This window comes from Megascapheus bottae, chromosome 14 (assembly GCF_031878675.1).
Source record: "Megascapheus bottae isolate mThoBot1 chromosome 14, mThoBot2.hap1, whole genome shotgun sequence".
NCBI lineage: Eukaryota > Metazoa > Chordata > Mammalia > Rodentia > Geomyidae > Megascapheus > Megascapheus bottae.
This window is the reverse complement of record NC_143522.1, coordinates 29,384,880-29,400,259: the sequence shown is the minus strand read 5'-3', so window position 1 is coordinate 29,400,259 and position 15,380 is coordinate 29,384,880. Positions and strand designations below refer to the sequence as shown.

The window sequence follows — 15,380 nt, the reverse complement described above, 5'->3', positions numbered from 1 at the left end:
CTCGGCTCAGGACCCCGGCCAGCGCCGCCCCGCCCCCGGCCGAGCCCTACCGGTCCGCGGCGGGCGCCCCGCGGCCCCTCTCCCCGGCCGGCGCGGGCGGGCGCGCCAAGCACAGTCTTTGTCTGCCGCTCCCGCGCCCCCTCCCCCTCGCCGACCCCCCCCCGCCCCGCCCCTCCGGCGCGCTCAGCCAATGGGAGGCGGCCGGGGCGCGCCGCGCCCGGGGTGTGTCCGCGCCTCGAGCGCCCATTGGCTGCGCTGTGACCCCGGAGGGGCGGGGCTGGCGCGGCCCCCGGGGTCGGACGCCGGCCGGGCGCGAGCGGGCGGGCGATTCTCGGCGGAGCCGCCGCCCCCGACGCCGGCCCCGGCTGCCCGGGCTCTGCAGCCAGGAGGCGCGCCCGGGGCCCCGACGGGGACCTGTCGGGAAGGAGGAAGGTGGCCTCGCGGGGTCGGGCCATGGCGCTCGACTTCCTGGCTGGCTGCGCTGGGGGTAAGGAGGCGCGGGGCGCGGGGCGCGGGGCGCGGGGCGCGCGGGAGGGGACGGCGACGCCAGGCTGCAGCCCCGGGCGGCCTGCGCGAGGCCGCGGGGGCCCCGGTCCCGCCGGAGCTGACTCTGCTTCCCTCCCCGCTCCCCTGCCAGCCGGCCGGCCACCCCACGCTTCGCCTCGCTCCCCCTTTCCTCCGCCGTCTCGGGGCCTGTCGTGGGGCGGGGGCCGTGCGACAACCGCTGCGGGCGTGCACGGACCCCGCGTCCCACCTGGGACCCCGCTTGGGCACCAGACCGGTTCAGCCCTTTGGTTCCTCGCCTGGACGCGGGGTCCGCTGCTCCCTGCTGGGATAGGGAGGTGCCCGCCGCGCCCCCGCGCGCCTCCCCTGGGGTGAGGCTGGCTGGCTATCGCCAGGGCCCAGTCTTGCTCCTCTCCTCCTTCATCCTTGTCTCGCTTCTCATCTGCTGCTTGTTTGACTCCCGCAGACGTCAGGACGGGAGCTGTGGCTCACAGTGGCCAAGTGCCAGACTGGAGCAGAAGAGCTCAGGGACAGCGCCCGGGCCCCGAGTGCAAGCCGGGCACTGGCACAGACCTCCCTCCGTGGCTGCTGGAGGAGAGGGCTTTGCGGGAAGAGCGAGGAACACTGGCAGAGGCCAGGCGGTTTAACCAGTGCTGGCTTCCTCCTGGGCCTGCAGGCAGGCTGGGCACCCTGCCTGGCTGGCATAAGGAGGCTGTTGAAGGCGGTTAAGATCTCCCCAGTCTGTTATCCAGTTAGGACTCTGGGACATCAGAAGGGAAGCTCAGAGCTTTCTGTAAGTTGGTGGGGGGCTTTTTCCCAAGCCCTGGGTGCCCAGGGGACACAGGACATGGCGTGGCCTCTGCAGTCCTGCTGTCGTTGCCCTGTCCTACCCAGGCTTGGCTGCTAACCTCCTCTGCCTATGTGCTGGGACAGTGCTCAGGGTGGGGACTGCCCCCTTGGGAGTTTCCTGGGGGGTGGCTTTTTCCCCTAGGGCCAGGACACTTCTATAATTACAAGCTTGTCAGTGTTTGAGAGGGAGCACACTCGTCCTGGCCAGGCCTCTTATGAACCCACACCAGCCCCTCTACAGTGTTCAGTGGCTCTGTGGGCTCTGGCTCAGGCAGCCCCCTCCCCCTCCCTGGAATGCATCCTCCCGGTGCCTACCTGGGGCAGGTTACATCCTTGCCTCAGGCTCCAGGGCTGAGAATGAGACCAGGATGGTCTTCAAGTGCTTGTCTGTGCAGAGCAGGGCCTGAGCATCTCAGGTAAATGAGGTGGAAATCACCAGGTATCCAGTGGAAAGAAAAGTACACAGAGCACCAAAATCATTCCCTGTGCTCTATGAGGGGTCCGGGCTGCTGCAGAGGGGGGGGGGGTGAGAAGGGGGAGAGGCTACCACCCAGTGACTCTGGCATGGCCACTCAGGCAGCCCTGCTCAGAGGGACTGTCCAGGGCCAGATAACACGTATGCTTTGGAGGGACCTGACCCCCAAAGGCCATTACCTGGACCCTTCTGGTGGCTGCTGGTGGCATTTCTCCTCTGTGTCTCCTGATCTGTTCACCGCAGGAGGCAGTCACCCCAGGGATGTCTCCTTCACCACATCCTCATCTATCTATCTATTTGGCACTTGGGCAAAATGGTGGCTGCTACCCATAGGATGGAAATCCTATAGTGGGGCCTGGCTGTGGAGAGTCATGAGGCCTGGGTGCTAGGTTGCCAAACCCCATGCAATTCCAAAACTATCCCAAGAAAAGAGATGTTGGGACTAGAACTGGCAAAGTCAGAAAATGCAGACAGACAGCTGGGGTTGAGGTCGTAACTCAGCAGTAGAAGAGTTGTTTAGCATGTATATGGTCCTGGATTCAACCCCCTTCACCAAACAAATCCAAACAGAAACCTGGAAGATTCAAAACATGAGGGGAGAACCAGGGAGGATCAAAGGGAAGAAACAAAATTTCCCATGGGGGAGGACCAGAAACCCAGATGGACGCCAAGAGGGAAGGCAGGCTTGCTAGAATGAGGAGCTAGCTTTGAGCACAGGAGCTGGGGGGCACAGTGTTCCAAGCCCCAAAATAAACCAAAGATTTAAAGAATTGGGTACTGCAAGTTTGGTCTAGTGGTAGAGTGCTTGCCTAGCATCCATGAAGACCCAGGTTCCATTCCTTGATACCACATACATAGAAAAAGCTGGAAGTGGTGTTGTGGCTCAAGTGGTAGAGCTCTAGCCTTGAGAAAGTCCAAGGACAGTGCTCAGGCCTTGAGTTCAAACCCCAAGACTGGCAGAAAGAGAGAGAACTGGACAAAACTCAGGCTGGCCATGGAGGTGCAAACCTGTGACAATTCCCCCCCCCCCCAGATCCTTGAGAAGTAGAGCAGGAGGAGTAGCGTCCAGGGTTAGCCCAGGCAAAAGCCTAAGACTCGATCTGAGAACCTAAAATAGAAAGGCAGGGGGTATGGCTCTAAAATCCCAACACACCCGCCGCCACCCCCACCCCGACTCAAAAAAAAAAACAGAACTCTGTGAGGTGCACCCACAAGGAAAGCAGGCCACAAAGGCCATGCCAAAGTCTGCTTTAGAGGTAGAGGCTCAGATCTACAGTGCCCATCACCCTGAGGACTGAGGTAATCCATGGAGAAATGAGCCTCAGACTCCAGGCCCAGACTCAGCTTCGTCCCTCACTTCCTGCAGTCATTGTCTTTGCCTCCATTTCCTCATCTGTAAAGTGAGCTAATAGTCCTTTATCAGGAACGTAAGAGGGAGGGACAGGGTATGTTCAAAGAAGGAATCATCAGATTGTAATGTGACTGGCTGCAGTAAAATATTGGCCATTTTAATTAGAAATAAGCACAAGCGATAAGAGAAGCTTTTTGTTTTGTGTTGTTCTTCAGTGCTCAGGGTTAAACGTGGGGCCTCATGCATGCTGGGAGGCATCCTGGGGTGAGCTTGCCTGGCTGAGCCATGTCCCCAGCCTCAAGGGAGACGCCTGGGAGTGAGGACCAGTGACTTGACCTCCATGAGCCTCAGTGTCTCCTTCCATGAAAGGGGCGGTGAGGCGGCTGGGCAGCGGGATTCACATCTGTAATCGCACCACTCAGAACGGCAGGAGGCCAGTCGGCCAGTCGGCCAGTCAGGGAGACCATAATTCAAAATACAGACAAAGCCCAGAGGCTCCCTTTACCATCTGCAGGACACACAGGAATGGAATGAGAAAGGCTTGGGAGGGGTGGATCCTTGTTTCCAAGGGGGTCTGGATCTTTGGTGGGGCCCTGAACTGACAAATAGCCATGACCGATTGCAAAACCTCAGGCTGCCTCCCTGGACTGGAGGCGGCCCAGCCATGGAAGGAAACAGAGGAGGGTCAGAAGGTGCTGAGCAGCAGGCCGGGAGGCAGCGCTTCCCGGAGCCTGGATCTGATCCCCTCTCCACAGTCACTGAGGAGGTCAGAAGGCCTGCCTCACCCCCAACCCAGGCAATGGAGTTGGTGAGAAGTAGAGGGGACATTCCAATCTCAGCACCAGGCTCACCCCCAGTGTGAACATTCCCGGAGCCTCCCCCCCATGCCAGGGGGCGTTTACAGCAATGGGACATGCCACAAGTGCCCCATCCCCTGCAGCTGGCTGCGGGGCCAGAGAAGGGACCCAGCACGGAGCTGGGCTTCACCTCGGTTCACCAGAGGGTCCCTGGTCAGTGTCTCCCCCCACCTGAGCTCCTGCCCCATCCTCTCTGGCAGGAGCCCCTGCACTCAGCAGGGTTCCAAGGCATCAGATCAGCTGTCTTCTTGTCTCCCTGCAGGTGTGGCAGGTGTGCTTGTGGGACACCCGTTTGACACTGTCAAGGTGAGTTTCCTCGACGTTTGTTTCCTTTCTCAGACCCTTACATAGGTTCGTGCGCTGGAGGCAGACCTGCAGGGCTGCTACTCTGGGACCAGGTTCAAGGTCATCCCCAGGTCTCTGAAGGCAGAATGAGAGCTCTCCAGGATGCCCAGGTGGTCAGCAGCAGTTGACTTTCCTTCCGGGCTTGTTTTTACCACTCCTGGCTGGGGCAAAACCAGATGTTGGGTTCACAGCCAAGTTCATTCTCAGGATTAGCTTGTAAGGACTGATAGGTCAAGCTCCTACTCGCTAAGGGAGAGGAAGCTCATTCTATCCTGTTACAAAACTCCCCAAGCATCTTGAAAGACTGGGGGAGGAAGCCAACTTGATTGGCCAGTGCAGTGATCCATGTCTAAGTCCCAGCATCCAAGAGGTTTAAGCAATGGAGGGCAGTCAGGGTCAGATAGGAAGACTCCATCTCGAAATCAAACAACAATAAAACCCACAAAGCCAGGCATACCTGTAATCCTAGCAACTCAAGAGGCTAAAATGTAAGAAGCACTATTTGAAGCAAGCCAGAGCAGAAAAATCCATGAGACTCTTCTCTCCAGCGAATCACCAAAAAGCTGAAAATGGAAGTGTGACTCAAGTGGTAGAACACAAGCCTTAAGTGGGAAAAGTCAAGTGAGAGCATGAGGACCTGAGTTCAAGTCTTAATAACTGCGCGCACACACACACACACACACACGGTCACTTTTTCTAACATGATCTTCATGGAACAATGACTCAGGGTTATGAAATGGTGATTTGTTCTGAGGTGTCTTCTGTGGCTTAGGATCTAAGGAGAATCTCTGTTACAGGGCCTGGAGGAGCAGAGGCTTTGAGGTCAACGCGCAGTCATTTCCCATCCACCCTCCCCACACTTCTATGAACCAGAGTTCCAGGTTCCCAGACACCCAGAGCAGGGAGCATGGAGACCCGGGTCCTGCTTTGAAAAGTCCCCTGCTCGCTTTCTGCTGTGGCGGGGCTTGACATGTTCACAATGTCCACGACACCACTATTCCTTGCCATTTTCCTGGGCTGCAGGCAATAGCACTCTAGTCCAGGCTTTCTGTCCTGGCTACAAACCTTAAACTTGGCTCCTTTTCCCACTTGGGTAAAGGCAGAGCTAGAGGCGAGACACGTCACCCCAGCTGAGATGAGGTGAACTTCCTGCCTCTCTTGCTCTCTCTTCTTTTTTTTTCCAGTTGACCAGGTATTAACTCATTAATTTAGGGCTGGATTTCTTCCAGCATGGGTGTGGGAAGCCAGCCTCACGCACTGGCTTTGACCTTAAAAAATTCTGTTCCTGGTCCAGGACTGCTCTGCCAGCCAGTTTGCTGCCTGACCTTGCTTGGACTAGCTGCTGTGGCTCTGGGCCCAAGTGTTTTCATCTGAAAGGGCGGGTGGGTATGATAACCAAGGCCTAGGATAACATGTGATCAATTACTATGAGTTCTGGAAAGCACACATCTCCTCACCCAGCAGGCAGGCCTGGGGAGAAAGAAGGCTGAAGGCCAGGCTTTCTTGATAAGCTTTGGGCCTTCAAGAGTGAGGCCCTGGCAGTGCCGGCCATGAAGCTAAAGGGTCACACCCATGCTCTGCCTGCCCGCCCCCCCCAGCAGCAAGGGAAGCCTTGCACCCACAATGCACTGTTTCTATCTCCTGGTTATCTGTTTCCAGGGCCTCCCAGCTGTGTCCAGCCAGGAGCCCAGAACTTACTTCCTCTGCTCAGCTCTGCAGAGGCTAGCTCTCCTCAGCTGACTGGGCCTCTGGAGGTTCCCCGCTGGCACCAAAGGATTGCAAACGCCCATGGCTACACCCTACAGTTATTCAAGTGCCCAGTGGACCTTGGGAAAACCCTTTCATGCTTTCTTTTCCTCCATTACAGAAGCCCTCCCCCCCCCCCCCCCCCGCATTGTATTTGGGCAAACCCACTTTAAGAAACTAAGCTCTTTTTGAAGAAGAGAGACCCCTGGCTCTTGTGTTCCTCCCTCCTGCCCCCAGTGTGACATTGGTTCCTTTATAAGGTGATATAATGCAATGTCCACCCATGTCTGGCCCTGTTGTTTTTACTGCTTTCTGTCAAAGTCCATCCTTAAGCATTCTCATTAAAAGAAAATTGTGAAATGTAGCCATCTCCCCACTCCTCTCCCCAAGCACTTTACATTTTTTTAGCTTGCCTTCAGGCCCTGAAGCCAGTGAGACACCGTTGTTTTGCTTTGAGCTACTTAACTTGATATATAACCCAGATTGGCCTTGAACTCAGGAATCTGCTTCCTTCACCTCCTGAGTGCTGGGATTACAGGAGTATGCCCCAGGCTTATGTTTCATATCTTCTGAATGGATTTTAATCATTAGATACCACACATTTCTTTTTCTTTCTTTTTATGTGGGTCATGGGGCTTGAACTCTGGGCCTGGGCGCTGTCCCTGAGCTCTTCAGCTTAAGGCTATCGCCCTACCCTGGAGCCAAGCCCCACTTCCCATTTTCTAGAGGTTAACTGGAGATAAGAGTCTCAGGTCCTTTTATGCTGGGCTGGCTTTGAACCTTGATCCTCAGATCTCAGCCTCCTGAGTAGCTAGGATGACAGGTGTGAGCCACCGTACTGGCCATGCACATTCCTTATTGGCTTTTTCTTACAAAAATCTTACAGGGTCAGCTGGGCACTGGTGGCTCACGCCTGTCATCCTATCTACTCAGGAGGCTGAGATCTGAGGATGAAGGTTCAAAGCCAGCCTGGGCACAAAAGGACCTGAGACTCTTATCTCCAATTAACCTCTAGAAAACTGGAAGTGGTGCATGGCTCAAAGGGTAGGGCGGTAGTCTTGAGCTGAAGAGCTCAGGGACAGTGCCAGAGTTCAAGTCCAAGTTTCATGACTGACCCAAAAACAAAAATTATACAGGGTCTAAGAGAAGAGCCATCACTGAGATGCACAAAACTAAAAAGTCAGTCTTCGTTTAGCCTTTCCCTTGTGATACACAGCAGTGTTCTAGGCCTAAAATACTCCTTGCTTTGGGCAGGAGTGGGTACTGTGTGTGTGTGTGTGTGTGTGTTTGCAATAATGTTCAGGTTTTCCTGAATGGATGATATTCTTGTTGGTTGGTTGGTTGGTTGGTTGGTTGGTTTTGTCATAGTGCTAAAGATCAAACCCAGGGCTTTGTGCATGCTAGACAAACTTTGTACCTCTGAGGCACACCACAACCCTTCTTTTTACTTTAAAGTAATGTTTCACATATGTAGGAGAGGGTGCATATCCTAAGCCAGGCACGGAGTGTGCACCTCCAACCCCCAAACTCAGAAGACACACAAGTAGAAGCATCAAGAGCTCAGAGTCAGCCTGAGCTGTGCAGTCAGTCCCCTGTCTCCAAAAACAAACAGCTAGGGGCTGTGCCTCATGCCTGTAACACCAGCCATGTGGAAGATATGGGTAGGAGGGTTGAAGCCAGACCCTGTCCCCCCAAAAAAACAAATTGACTGAGGGCCAGGAGTTTGGTGTATGGTAGAGGGCTTACCTAGCATACATGAAGATCCAGGTTCGATGTCTCGATACCACATACGTAGAAAATGCAGGAAGTGGTGCTGTGGCTCAAGTGGTAGAGCACTAGCCTTGGGAAAGCCTAAGGACAGTGCTCAGGCCCTGAGTTCAAGCCCCAGAACTGGCAAAAAAGAAGACTGGTGGGGTGGCATGAGTGGTAGAGTACTCACTTAGTAATCACAGGGCCTTGAGTTCAGGACCACCAAAAACAAAGCAATAACCAAGACAAGGAAACACATCAGGTGTGTGCATGGTCACCTGTCACATAGCTGGGGACCCCATTCCCCTTGCAGGAAGGCCTCTGGCCTTCCAGGACCCTGTTCTAACTCCCGACAGTGAGTCCTCTGGTCGTCAGTAGAGCTGTCGTCCCAACCTCCCCGCTCGGTGGCCAGAGGCCTCCCTGTGGTTGGCACCTCGAGATCACCCTAGAGAGTACCAAATCTGGTTTTCCTCAGCCGAGCCCAGACTCCTACGTGGTCTCGGGGGCCACACCCCCTTCCCTGCTCATTTCTTTAGGGAGGTGTTTTTCTGACCTTTTCACAGGACCTGACATGGTGTCCCAGTCATTGTCCCAGGGTGAGGGGGGGCCGGGCTGGCCAGCTGCATGTGATGTTGACATTTGTGTGTTCTTTAACCGCTTTGCTGTCTGAGCTAGGCGACACCAGTCAGTAGCAAAGTGCAACTTTGTTGCAGATGCCTGGAAGCCTCACCTGGGAGCCCTAGTGAGTACAGACAGGTGCCCTCGCCTGGTCCTCGCCTGCACCCCACCTCCAGAGTCCAGGACGGGCACGGGGCCAACCGGGCCTCACAGGTCCTGGGCTGGGGGCTCGGGAAGGGCAGATGGAGAAACTCTGGCCCCTCTGGAGTTTGGGGAGGGGGGTGTCTTTGTGTGGGTGTCTCTGAAACCTTGCTAATCACTACTTTGGGGGAGGAAGAACGTTTATCCATCCTTAGAGGAGCTTTGGTAACCCCAAAATGTCAAGAGCCTCAGTGCTAGGTATTACAGGACTGTTTTACCAGCCCCCCCCCAAGACTTGTAGAAGGGAGGGCTGACACAGCCCTGGGCTCAGGCACAGAGCAGGGGCTGATACTCCAGCAGGGCTCAGCCGAAGCCCAATGTCCATGCTGGCTTGACCTTGGCACTCTGTCGTGACCTGCGGGGACTTCTAGTCACTACCTGGATGCCATGGACGCTGACAGAAGAGACAGCGCTGCCTCCCAGCAGCCCTCCCAACAGCTCTTAGGGCAGGCTGGGTACCAGCCACCGATGTCCCACCGGAGGCCCCAGGACATTGAAAGAAACCTCACATCACAGTATCTCCCAAAAAAAACGGAGGGGTTTTGGTTTTCTTCTCTGGGAATCATCTGCCCCCCTATCAGGTCCAGATAAAGCTGGACAGGCAGGTTGGGCAAGGGACTGGGAGAATGGCCTCCAGGGCCACCTGTCCCCGTGCAGGTCCCTGTGTGCAGAGATGGATTCTTTTCTCTCCTAATGCTTGCCCTCTAGGAGGTCCACCATACTGGTGTTGAGAATTGCACAAGGAGCTAGGCTCTGTGGCTCACACCTGTAGTCCTGGCTGCTCAGGAGGCTGAGATCTGAGGAGTGCAGGTTGAAGCCAGCCTGGGGAGGAGAATCTGTGAGGATCTTGTCTCCAACAAACCACCAAAAGGCTGGAAATGGAGCTAGCACGAGTGGTGGATACCCTGGAGTGGATAAGCGAGAGGATAGTGTCCAGGCCCCGTTAGCACCCGCCTCGTCCTCGCCTCCACCACAGCCAGCCTGTCCCTGGAGCACAGCCCTGGCCACGTCACACAGCCTCTGAGCCTCAGCTTCCCCACCTGGACCTGGACCCACCTGGGCCGGGAACCCCACTCCCCACCAGGGAGGATGAGTGTGAGGCCCTGTCTGTGCCCGGTGCCACAGTACTGAGGCGCCTGCCCTAGGCCCTGGGTGCCACAACGATCCCCTCAGAGCTAGCTTGGAACCAGCTCCTCAGAATGGTCTAACCCAGATTCCCCACCGGTGACACCCAGCCTGTAGTCAGGAAAGGGCCCTGCCGCTGGGCACTGTGTCCACCCCAGCCATCACAATCAGGGACAGGGGCAGGCTCTGCTCAACAGAGAGTGCTTTGATCGCACAAGGCTCTGGCCAGTGTCCCCAGGTCCCGGAGTGTATGGCATGGAGCCTTACCAGGAGCTCCTGGCAGGAAGCAAGCCACCCCTGCAGACACCATGGCCCTGCCTCCCGTCCTCATGAGGAAGGTCAGTGGAGAGACACCAGGCCTCGGTGGCCTCAGCCTTGATCTGGGACCTAGGTCACTCCGTGATGTCACCTGAAGGGCAGGGTGGCCATACGAGATGTGTGGTGGGTAACGAAGGCTTTGCCTCTTGAGATCTTGGCTGTGTGCAGCTGTAGCCATTTGCCCACTCATACCCAGCCCGGCCCCACCTTCCCCAAAGCCTCAGGCCTCCTCAGATGCCCCCGGGGAAGTGCACCTCAGGCCAGAGGAAGTGGGTGCCGTGGTCGTGCTGGACACAGCTCACGGGGCTGCCCTTACAGGTGCGGCTGCAGGTGCAGAGCGCAGAGAAGCCCCGTTACAGAGGGACCCTGCACTGCTTCCGGACCATCATCCAGCAGGAGAGTGTGAGTGGCCTGGGGCACATGGGGTGAGAGGTCCCAGGACCTCTGACAGGAGCCAGGGCTTTGGCCGCCCCGACGGAGGACTCGCGTCTAGTGAACACCTGCTTGGATCTGGGCCACCATGGCTCAGGAAGCTGAGATCTGAGGATCACAGTTCAAAGCCAGTCCAGGCATGAGGTCCATGATACTCTAATCGTCAATGACCCATCAAAAGGCTGCAAGTAGAGCGGTGGCTCAAGTGATAGAATGACAACCTTGAGTGAAAAAGCTCAGGGATAGCCTTCAGGCCCTGAGTTCAAAACTCAAAATGCACCAAAACAGGGGCCGGGAGTTTGGCCTAGTGGTAGAGTGCTTGCCTAGCATGCACGAAGACCCGGGTTCAACTCCTCAGCATCACATACGTAGAAAAAGCTCGAAGTGGTGCTGAGGCTCCAGTGGTAGAGCTCTAGCCTTGAGAAAGTCCAAGGACAGTGCTCAGGCCCTGAGCTCAAGCCCAGGACTGGCAAAAAAAAAAAAAGAGAAAAGAAGAGGCACCAAAACAAAAACAAGCCACTGTGGAGCCATTTGCCTTTGTAGATGGCTTTGCTTCTGCAAGACCAAGACCCAGAAGGGGAGGAAAAAGAAAGGGCGGGGCGGGGGGGACAGCACTGGTGACTCCCCCGTGTGCTCCTAGCTGCTCAGGAGGCTGAGATCCCAGGACTGTGGCTCAAAGCCAGCCTGGCCAGGAAAGTCCAGGACACTCTTCTCCAAAGAACTGTGAAAAAAAAAAAAAAAAAAAAAAAGCCAGAGGTGGAGCTGTGGCTCAAGTGAGCAAAACATCTCAGAGCCGGAGCTGTGGCTCAAGTGAGCAAAACATCTCAGAGCCGGCGCCCAGGCCTTGAATCCTCAAAAGCCAGGAGGAGCCGAGGCCGGGCTGCGCCGCGCTCCTGGGCCTGGGCGCCCCGGGGCCTTAGCTGGGTGGCTTCTGACGGCTGTGTCTTCGCAGGTGCTGGGCCTGTACAAGGGCCTGGGGTCGCCGCTCATGGGGCTCACCTTCATCAACGCGCTGGTGTTCGGGGTGCAGGGCAACACCCTGCGGGTGCTGGGCCACGACTCTCCGCTGCACCAGTTCGTGGCCGGGGCGGCGGCGGGCGCCGTGCAGTGCGTCGTCTGCTGCCCGATGGAGCTGGCCAAGACGCGGCTGCAGCTGCAGGCGGCCGGCCCGGCGCGCACCTACAAGGGCTCCCTGGACTGCCTGGCCCAGATCTACCGGCGGGAGGGGCTGCGGGGCGTCCACCGGGGCATGGTGTCCACGCTGCTGCGGGAGACGCCCAGCTTCGGCGTCTACTTCCTCACCTACGACGTGCTGGCGCGCGCGCTCGGCTGCCAGCCCGGCGACCGCCTGCTGGTGCCCAAGCTGCTGCTGGCGGGCGGCACGGCGGGCCTGGCCTCCTGGCTCTCCACCTACCCCGTGGACGTGGTGAAGTCGCGGCTGCAGGCCGACGGGGTGCAGGGCGCCCCGCGCTACCGCGGCATCCTCGACTGCGCGCGCCAGAGCTACGAGGCCGAGGGCTGGCGCGTGTTCACGCGCGGGCTCGCGTCCACGCTGCTGCGCGCCTTCCCCGTCAACGCCGCCACCTTCGCCACCGTCACCGCGGTGCTCACCTACGCCCGGGGCGACGAGGCCCGGCCGGCGCTGGCCCAGCCCTCCGGCCTGTGAGGCCCGGAATCTGCCCGGTCCTGCTGCGCCCCAGCGCTGCCCCGGGCCTGGGTGCCCCGCGGCTCCCTCTCATTGCAGGGCCCTGCTCCAGCCTTGTGGAGACTTCTATCCACCAACGCCCGGGCTGGAGAGAGAAGGCTCCCCTGGGCTTCAGGCCCCCTGCTGCAGAAGGACAGGTCGGCTGACGTCCCTCCTGCCAGCCAGGGCTCCCCGGGGGTGCCCAGGGCATCGTGGGGCCCCTTCTCCAGGCCGCAAAGCTGGGACAACCAAGCCAAGCCGGAAGGCCTTCCCCATGCCAGGCAGCCCCAGAGAGGGCACAGTGTGGCCGTCGTGCCCCCCTGCTCTCCAGCTCCACACCCTGGCTCATTCCTGGGGAGAAACCCAGAGGAAATAAAGTCTCCGTTGTTCCTGAGTGAGTGCGGCTGGCTGGCTCCTCTGTGCTTGGCACACAGCTCTGGTCTGTGCCCCCGCTGGCAGGCCTGGGGCAGCTCAGGCTGCTCGGCTGCAGAATGGGCTAATGGGACTGGGGGGTGGCAGGTGAATCTGCAGCCATCCCTCACCTGTGGCGGGGTTCTGCTCCCGAGGTCCTGCGGCAGGTGAAAAGGCCTCCCTCGCTGCAGCAGGGTTAGAGTGGCCGCTCTCGTGTGCAGGCGTCTCTGGAGCATAGCTTCTGCCATGGCTGGACAGTGACTCTACACTTTTTTTTTTTTAACCTGTGATAGTGAAGCCCCCAAAAGTGAGCTGCGACATGACGATGGGTGGCAGTCCAGCATGCCTGGGAGGGGGACACAGTGGCCAGGTCCTAGAGGCCAGGAAGGACAGAAAGGATGGTGTCAGCGGAACTGTCCAGTTCAGCATCCTGGGCAGAGTGCACCAGCCATCCCTGAAGCACCCCACTCGCCTGACCCATGTCAGCCCATGAAGTTGTACTCGTCTCATGCCCAGGGCCGGAAAGAAGGGCTGGCGGGTAGCCCCCAGGGTGGAGGATGCAAAGGGGAGAGCCTTCTCCTGGTCGGGGGGCCTTGAACATGTCCTGGTAGGGCAGTGGACAGACTGGTTCCCTGAGGGGTGCTGTGACGGAGGTCGATGACTGCAGATAGGCAGCTCAGAGCCACAACAGCTCAAAACGGCAAAGAAACCCGCGAATGTTATAAAGAAGAGTCCCCGACCTCCACCTAAACATTACCCACAAACCCAGGGTGGAGAGCGAGGTGTGACTTAGTGAATCCATTTTACCTTTTATTCTCTCTCTGAGTTGAACTATTAGGAAGTTCTGCGTGAAGTTCCTGTCCACCCACGTCGGCGTCCTGATGGTTTTTTTTAACATTCTCCTGTTTATTTTTTATTGTAAAGGTGTTGTACAGAGGGATTACAGTTAATGTCCATAAGGAAATGAGTACAAGTGTTGTCCAACGTTGTCCAAGCCCTGTGATTTGAACTCAAGCTTTCATGATTGCTAGGCAGGCTTTCTACCACGTGAGCCATGCCTCCAGGCAAAACCAGTGTGGAAGAAATCTCCCCGAGCCAGGCTCTGGATCAAGGTCAGCTTCCGGCTGGTCTGGGCAGGTCTGCCCATCCCAGCACCCCACCAAGCACAGCCACGTTTATCATCCTGTCCTTGGGGCTTGACTATTTGAGCTACTCTCCTAGCCTTATCTTTTTTTTTTTCTTTTGGCTGTAAGAAGCTGGGATTACAGGTATGAGCCACAGTGCCTGGCTGCTCTCTGCTCCTATCACTTCGATGGTGAGAATGGAACAAAACCCTGTAAGATGGTGTGGCCGAGCACACAGGCTTCCCTGGCTACTCTGGAGTCCACAGCCCAGGTACCCGCAGGGTTTCCAACTCTGAGGGTTACCCTTGGCTATGCCTTGGCTCTTCCTGCTTTGGGTGTTGCTGGCAGACACTTCTTGATAACCCCTGGCCTACTGAGTTGTCTCCTCCAGCCCCTGCCTGTCCTCATGGGGCCTTCCCCCCTGTGAGAGAGGTGTCTTCCTCTCTTTTTTCTGAGGCTAATAGCTATGAATTGGATTAAAGGCCCAACCATACTCCAGTCTGACCACATGAAAACATGGCCAAAGACCCTGGAATTCTAGTGTGTGTTGGGGGGAGGGGGTGACTCTCAGGGCCTGGGTACTGTCTCTGAGCTACTTTGCTCAAGGCTTGCACTCTTACTTGAGCCCACAGCTCCATTTCTGGCTTTTTTTTTTTAATTAGTGGAGAGAACTCTCACCGACTTTCCTGCTCAGACAGGTTTTGAAATGCAATTCTTCGATCTCAGCCTCCAAAGTAGCTGGCATGACAGGGACAAGCCACCAGTGCCCGATTTGGGTTTCTGGTTCTTCCTTACCACATGCCTCTTAACAGCTGCATTCGTCATGCCAGTGCTCCTTGATGTGTTGAGTCTGAGAGTTACTAGATGTTTGAGCTGAGTCATCTCAGGAAGAGCAGCAGCTGGCTGGGCCAGGGGGCAGGCAAGGCTGTAGGTAAGGGAACACACATAGCCCAGGTCTGAGGTGGAGGTAGGAACGTCAGGAGGGTTTTGTGTGTGTGTGTGTGAAGTCAGGGAGGGGAATGAGTCTGGAGAGGGCTACAGCCCCGGATCATACAGCTGTGTCTTGGCCTACCCTGGCCATCAGTCTTGCATCTAACGTTCCCAGCTTCCTTCCTCTTCTTTTTGGCTGGTCCTGGAGCTTAAACTCAGGTCCTGGCTGCTGCCCCTGAGCTTTATCCACTCAAAGCTAGTGTCTAGCATTTTGAGCCACTGTTCAACTTCTGGTTTTCTGGTGGTTCACTGGAGATAGGAGTCTTGCAGACTTTCCTGCCCAGGCTGGCTTTGAACTATGATTCTCAGATCTCAGCCTGTTGAGTAGCTGGGATTCCAGGAGTGAGCCTTGGGCACCTAGTTTCCCTTCTTTCCTATCAGAAGCTCAGACTGAAGCTTGGAGTGGTGGGGCCCATCTAAACTCCCAGGACTTGGAAGTCTGAGGCAGGAAGATGAGTTCAAGAGTGAGTTTGTGGGTCGGGTGCAGTGGCTCACGCCTGTCATCCTAGCTACTCAGGAGGCTGAGATCTGAGGATCAAGGTTCAAAGCCAGCCCGGGCACAAAAGGACCTGAGACTCTTATCTCCAATTAACCTCTAGAA

General features: G+C 56.9%; 1 protein-coding gene across 3 annotated transcripts; it reads left to right on the top strand.

Annotated features, from left to right (window-relative positions):
• Positions 1–369: 369 nt before the first annotated feature.
• Positions 370–12,326, top strand: Slc25a29 (solute carrier family 25 member 29). 3 transcript variants are annotated; one of them, XM_090344831.1, is made up of 6 exons: positions 370–487; positions 4,299–4,342; positions 5,914–5,922; positions 8,562–8,618; positions 10,457–10,540; positions 11,523–12,326. In XM_090344831.1, exons 1-6 carry the CDS (start codon positions 454–456, stop codon positions 12,234–12,236), a joined length of 942 nt encoding a protein of 313 aa, XP_090200957.1. In that variant the 5' UTR covers positions 370–453; the 3' UTR covers positions 12,237–12,326. The 3 variants fall into 3 exon arrangements, with proteins under 3 accessions (XP_090200957.1, XP_090200955.1, XP_090200956.1); XM_090344829.1 differs by lacking the exons at positions 5,914–5,922; positions 8,562–8,618; XM_090344830.1 differs by lacking the exons at positions 370–487; positions 4,299–4,342; positions 5,914–5,922; positions 8,562–8,618 and adding an exon at positions 9,273–10,158.
• The last annotated feature ends 3,054 nt before the right edge of the window (positions 12,327–15,380 follow it).

Coding starts and splice junctions, on each gene's coding strand:
- Slc25a29 (XM_090344831.1), top strand. CDS start 454: ATGGCGCTCGACTTCCTGGCTGGCTGCGCTGGGG. Junction 8,619..10,456: donor AGCCTCACCTGGGAGCCCTA/GTGAGTACAGAC, acceptor CTGCCCTTACAG/GTGCGGCTGCAGGTGCAGAG. Junction 10,541..11,522: donor CCATCATCCAGCAGGAGAGT/GTGAGTGGCCTG, acceptor GTGTCTTCGCAG/GTGCTGGGCCTGTACAAGGG.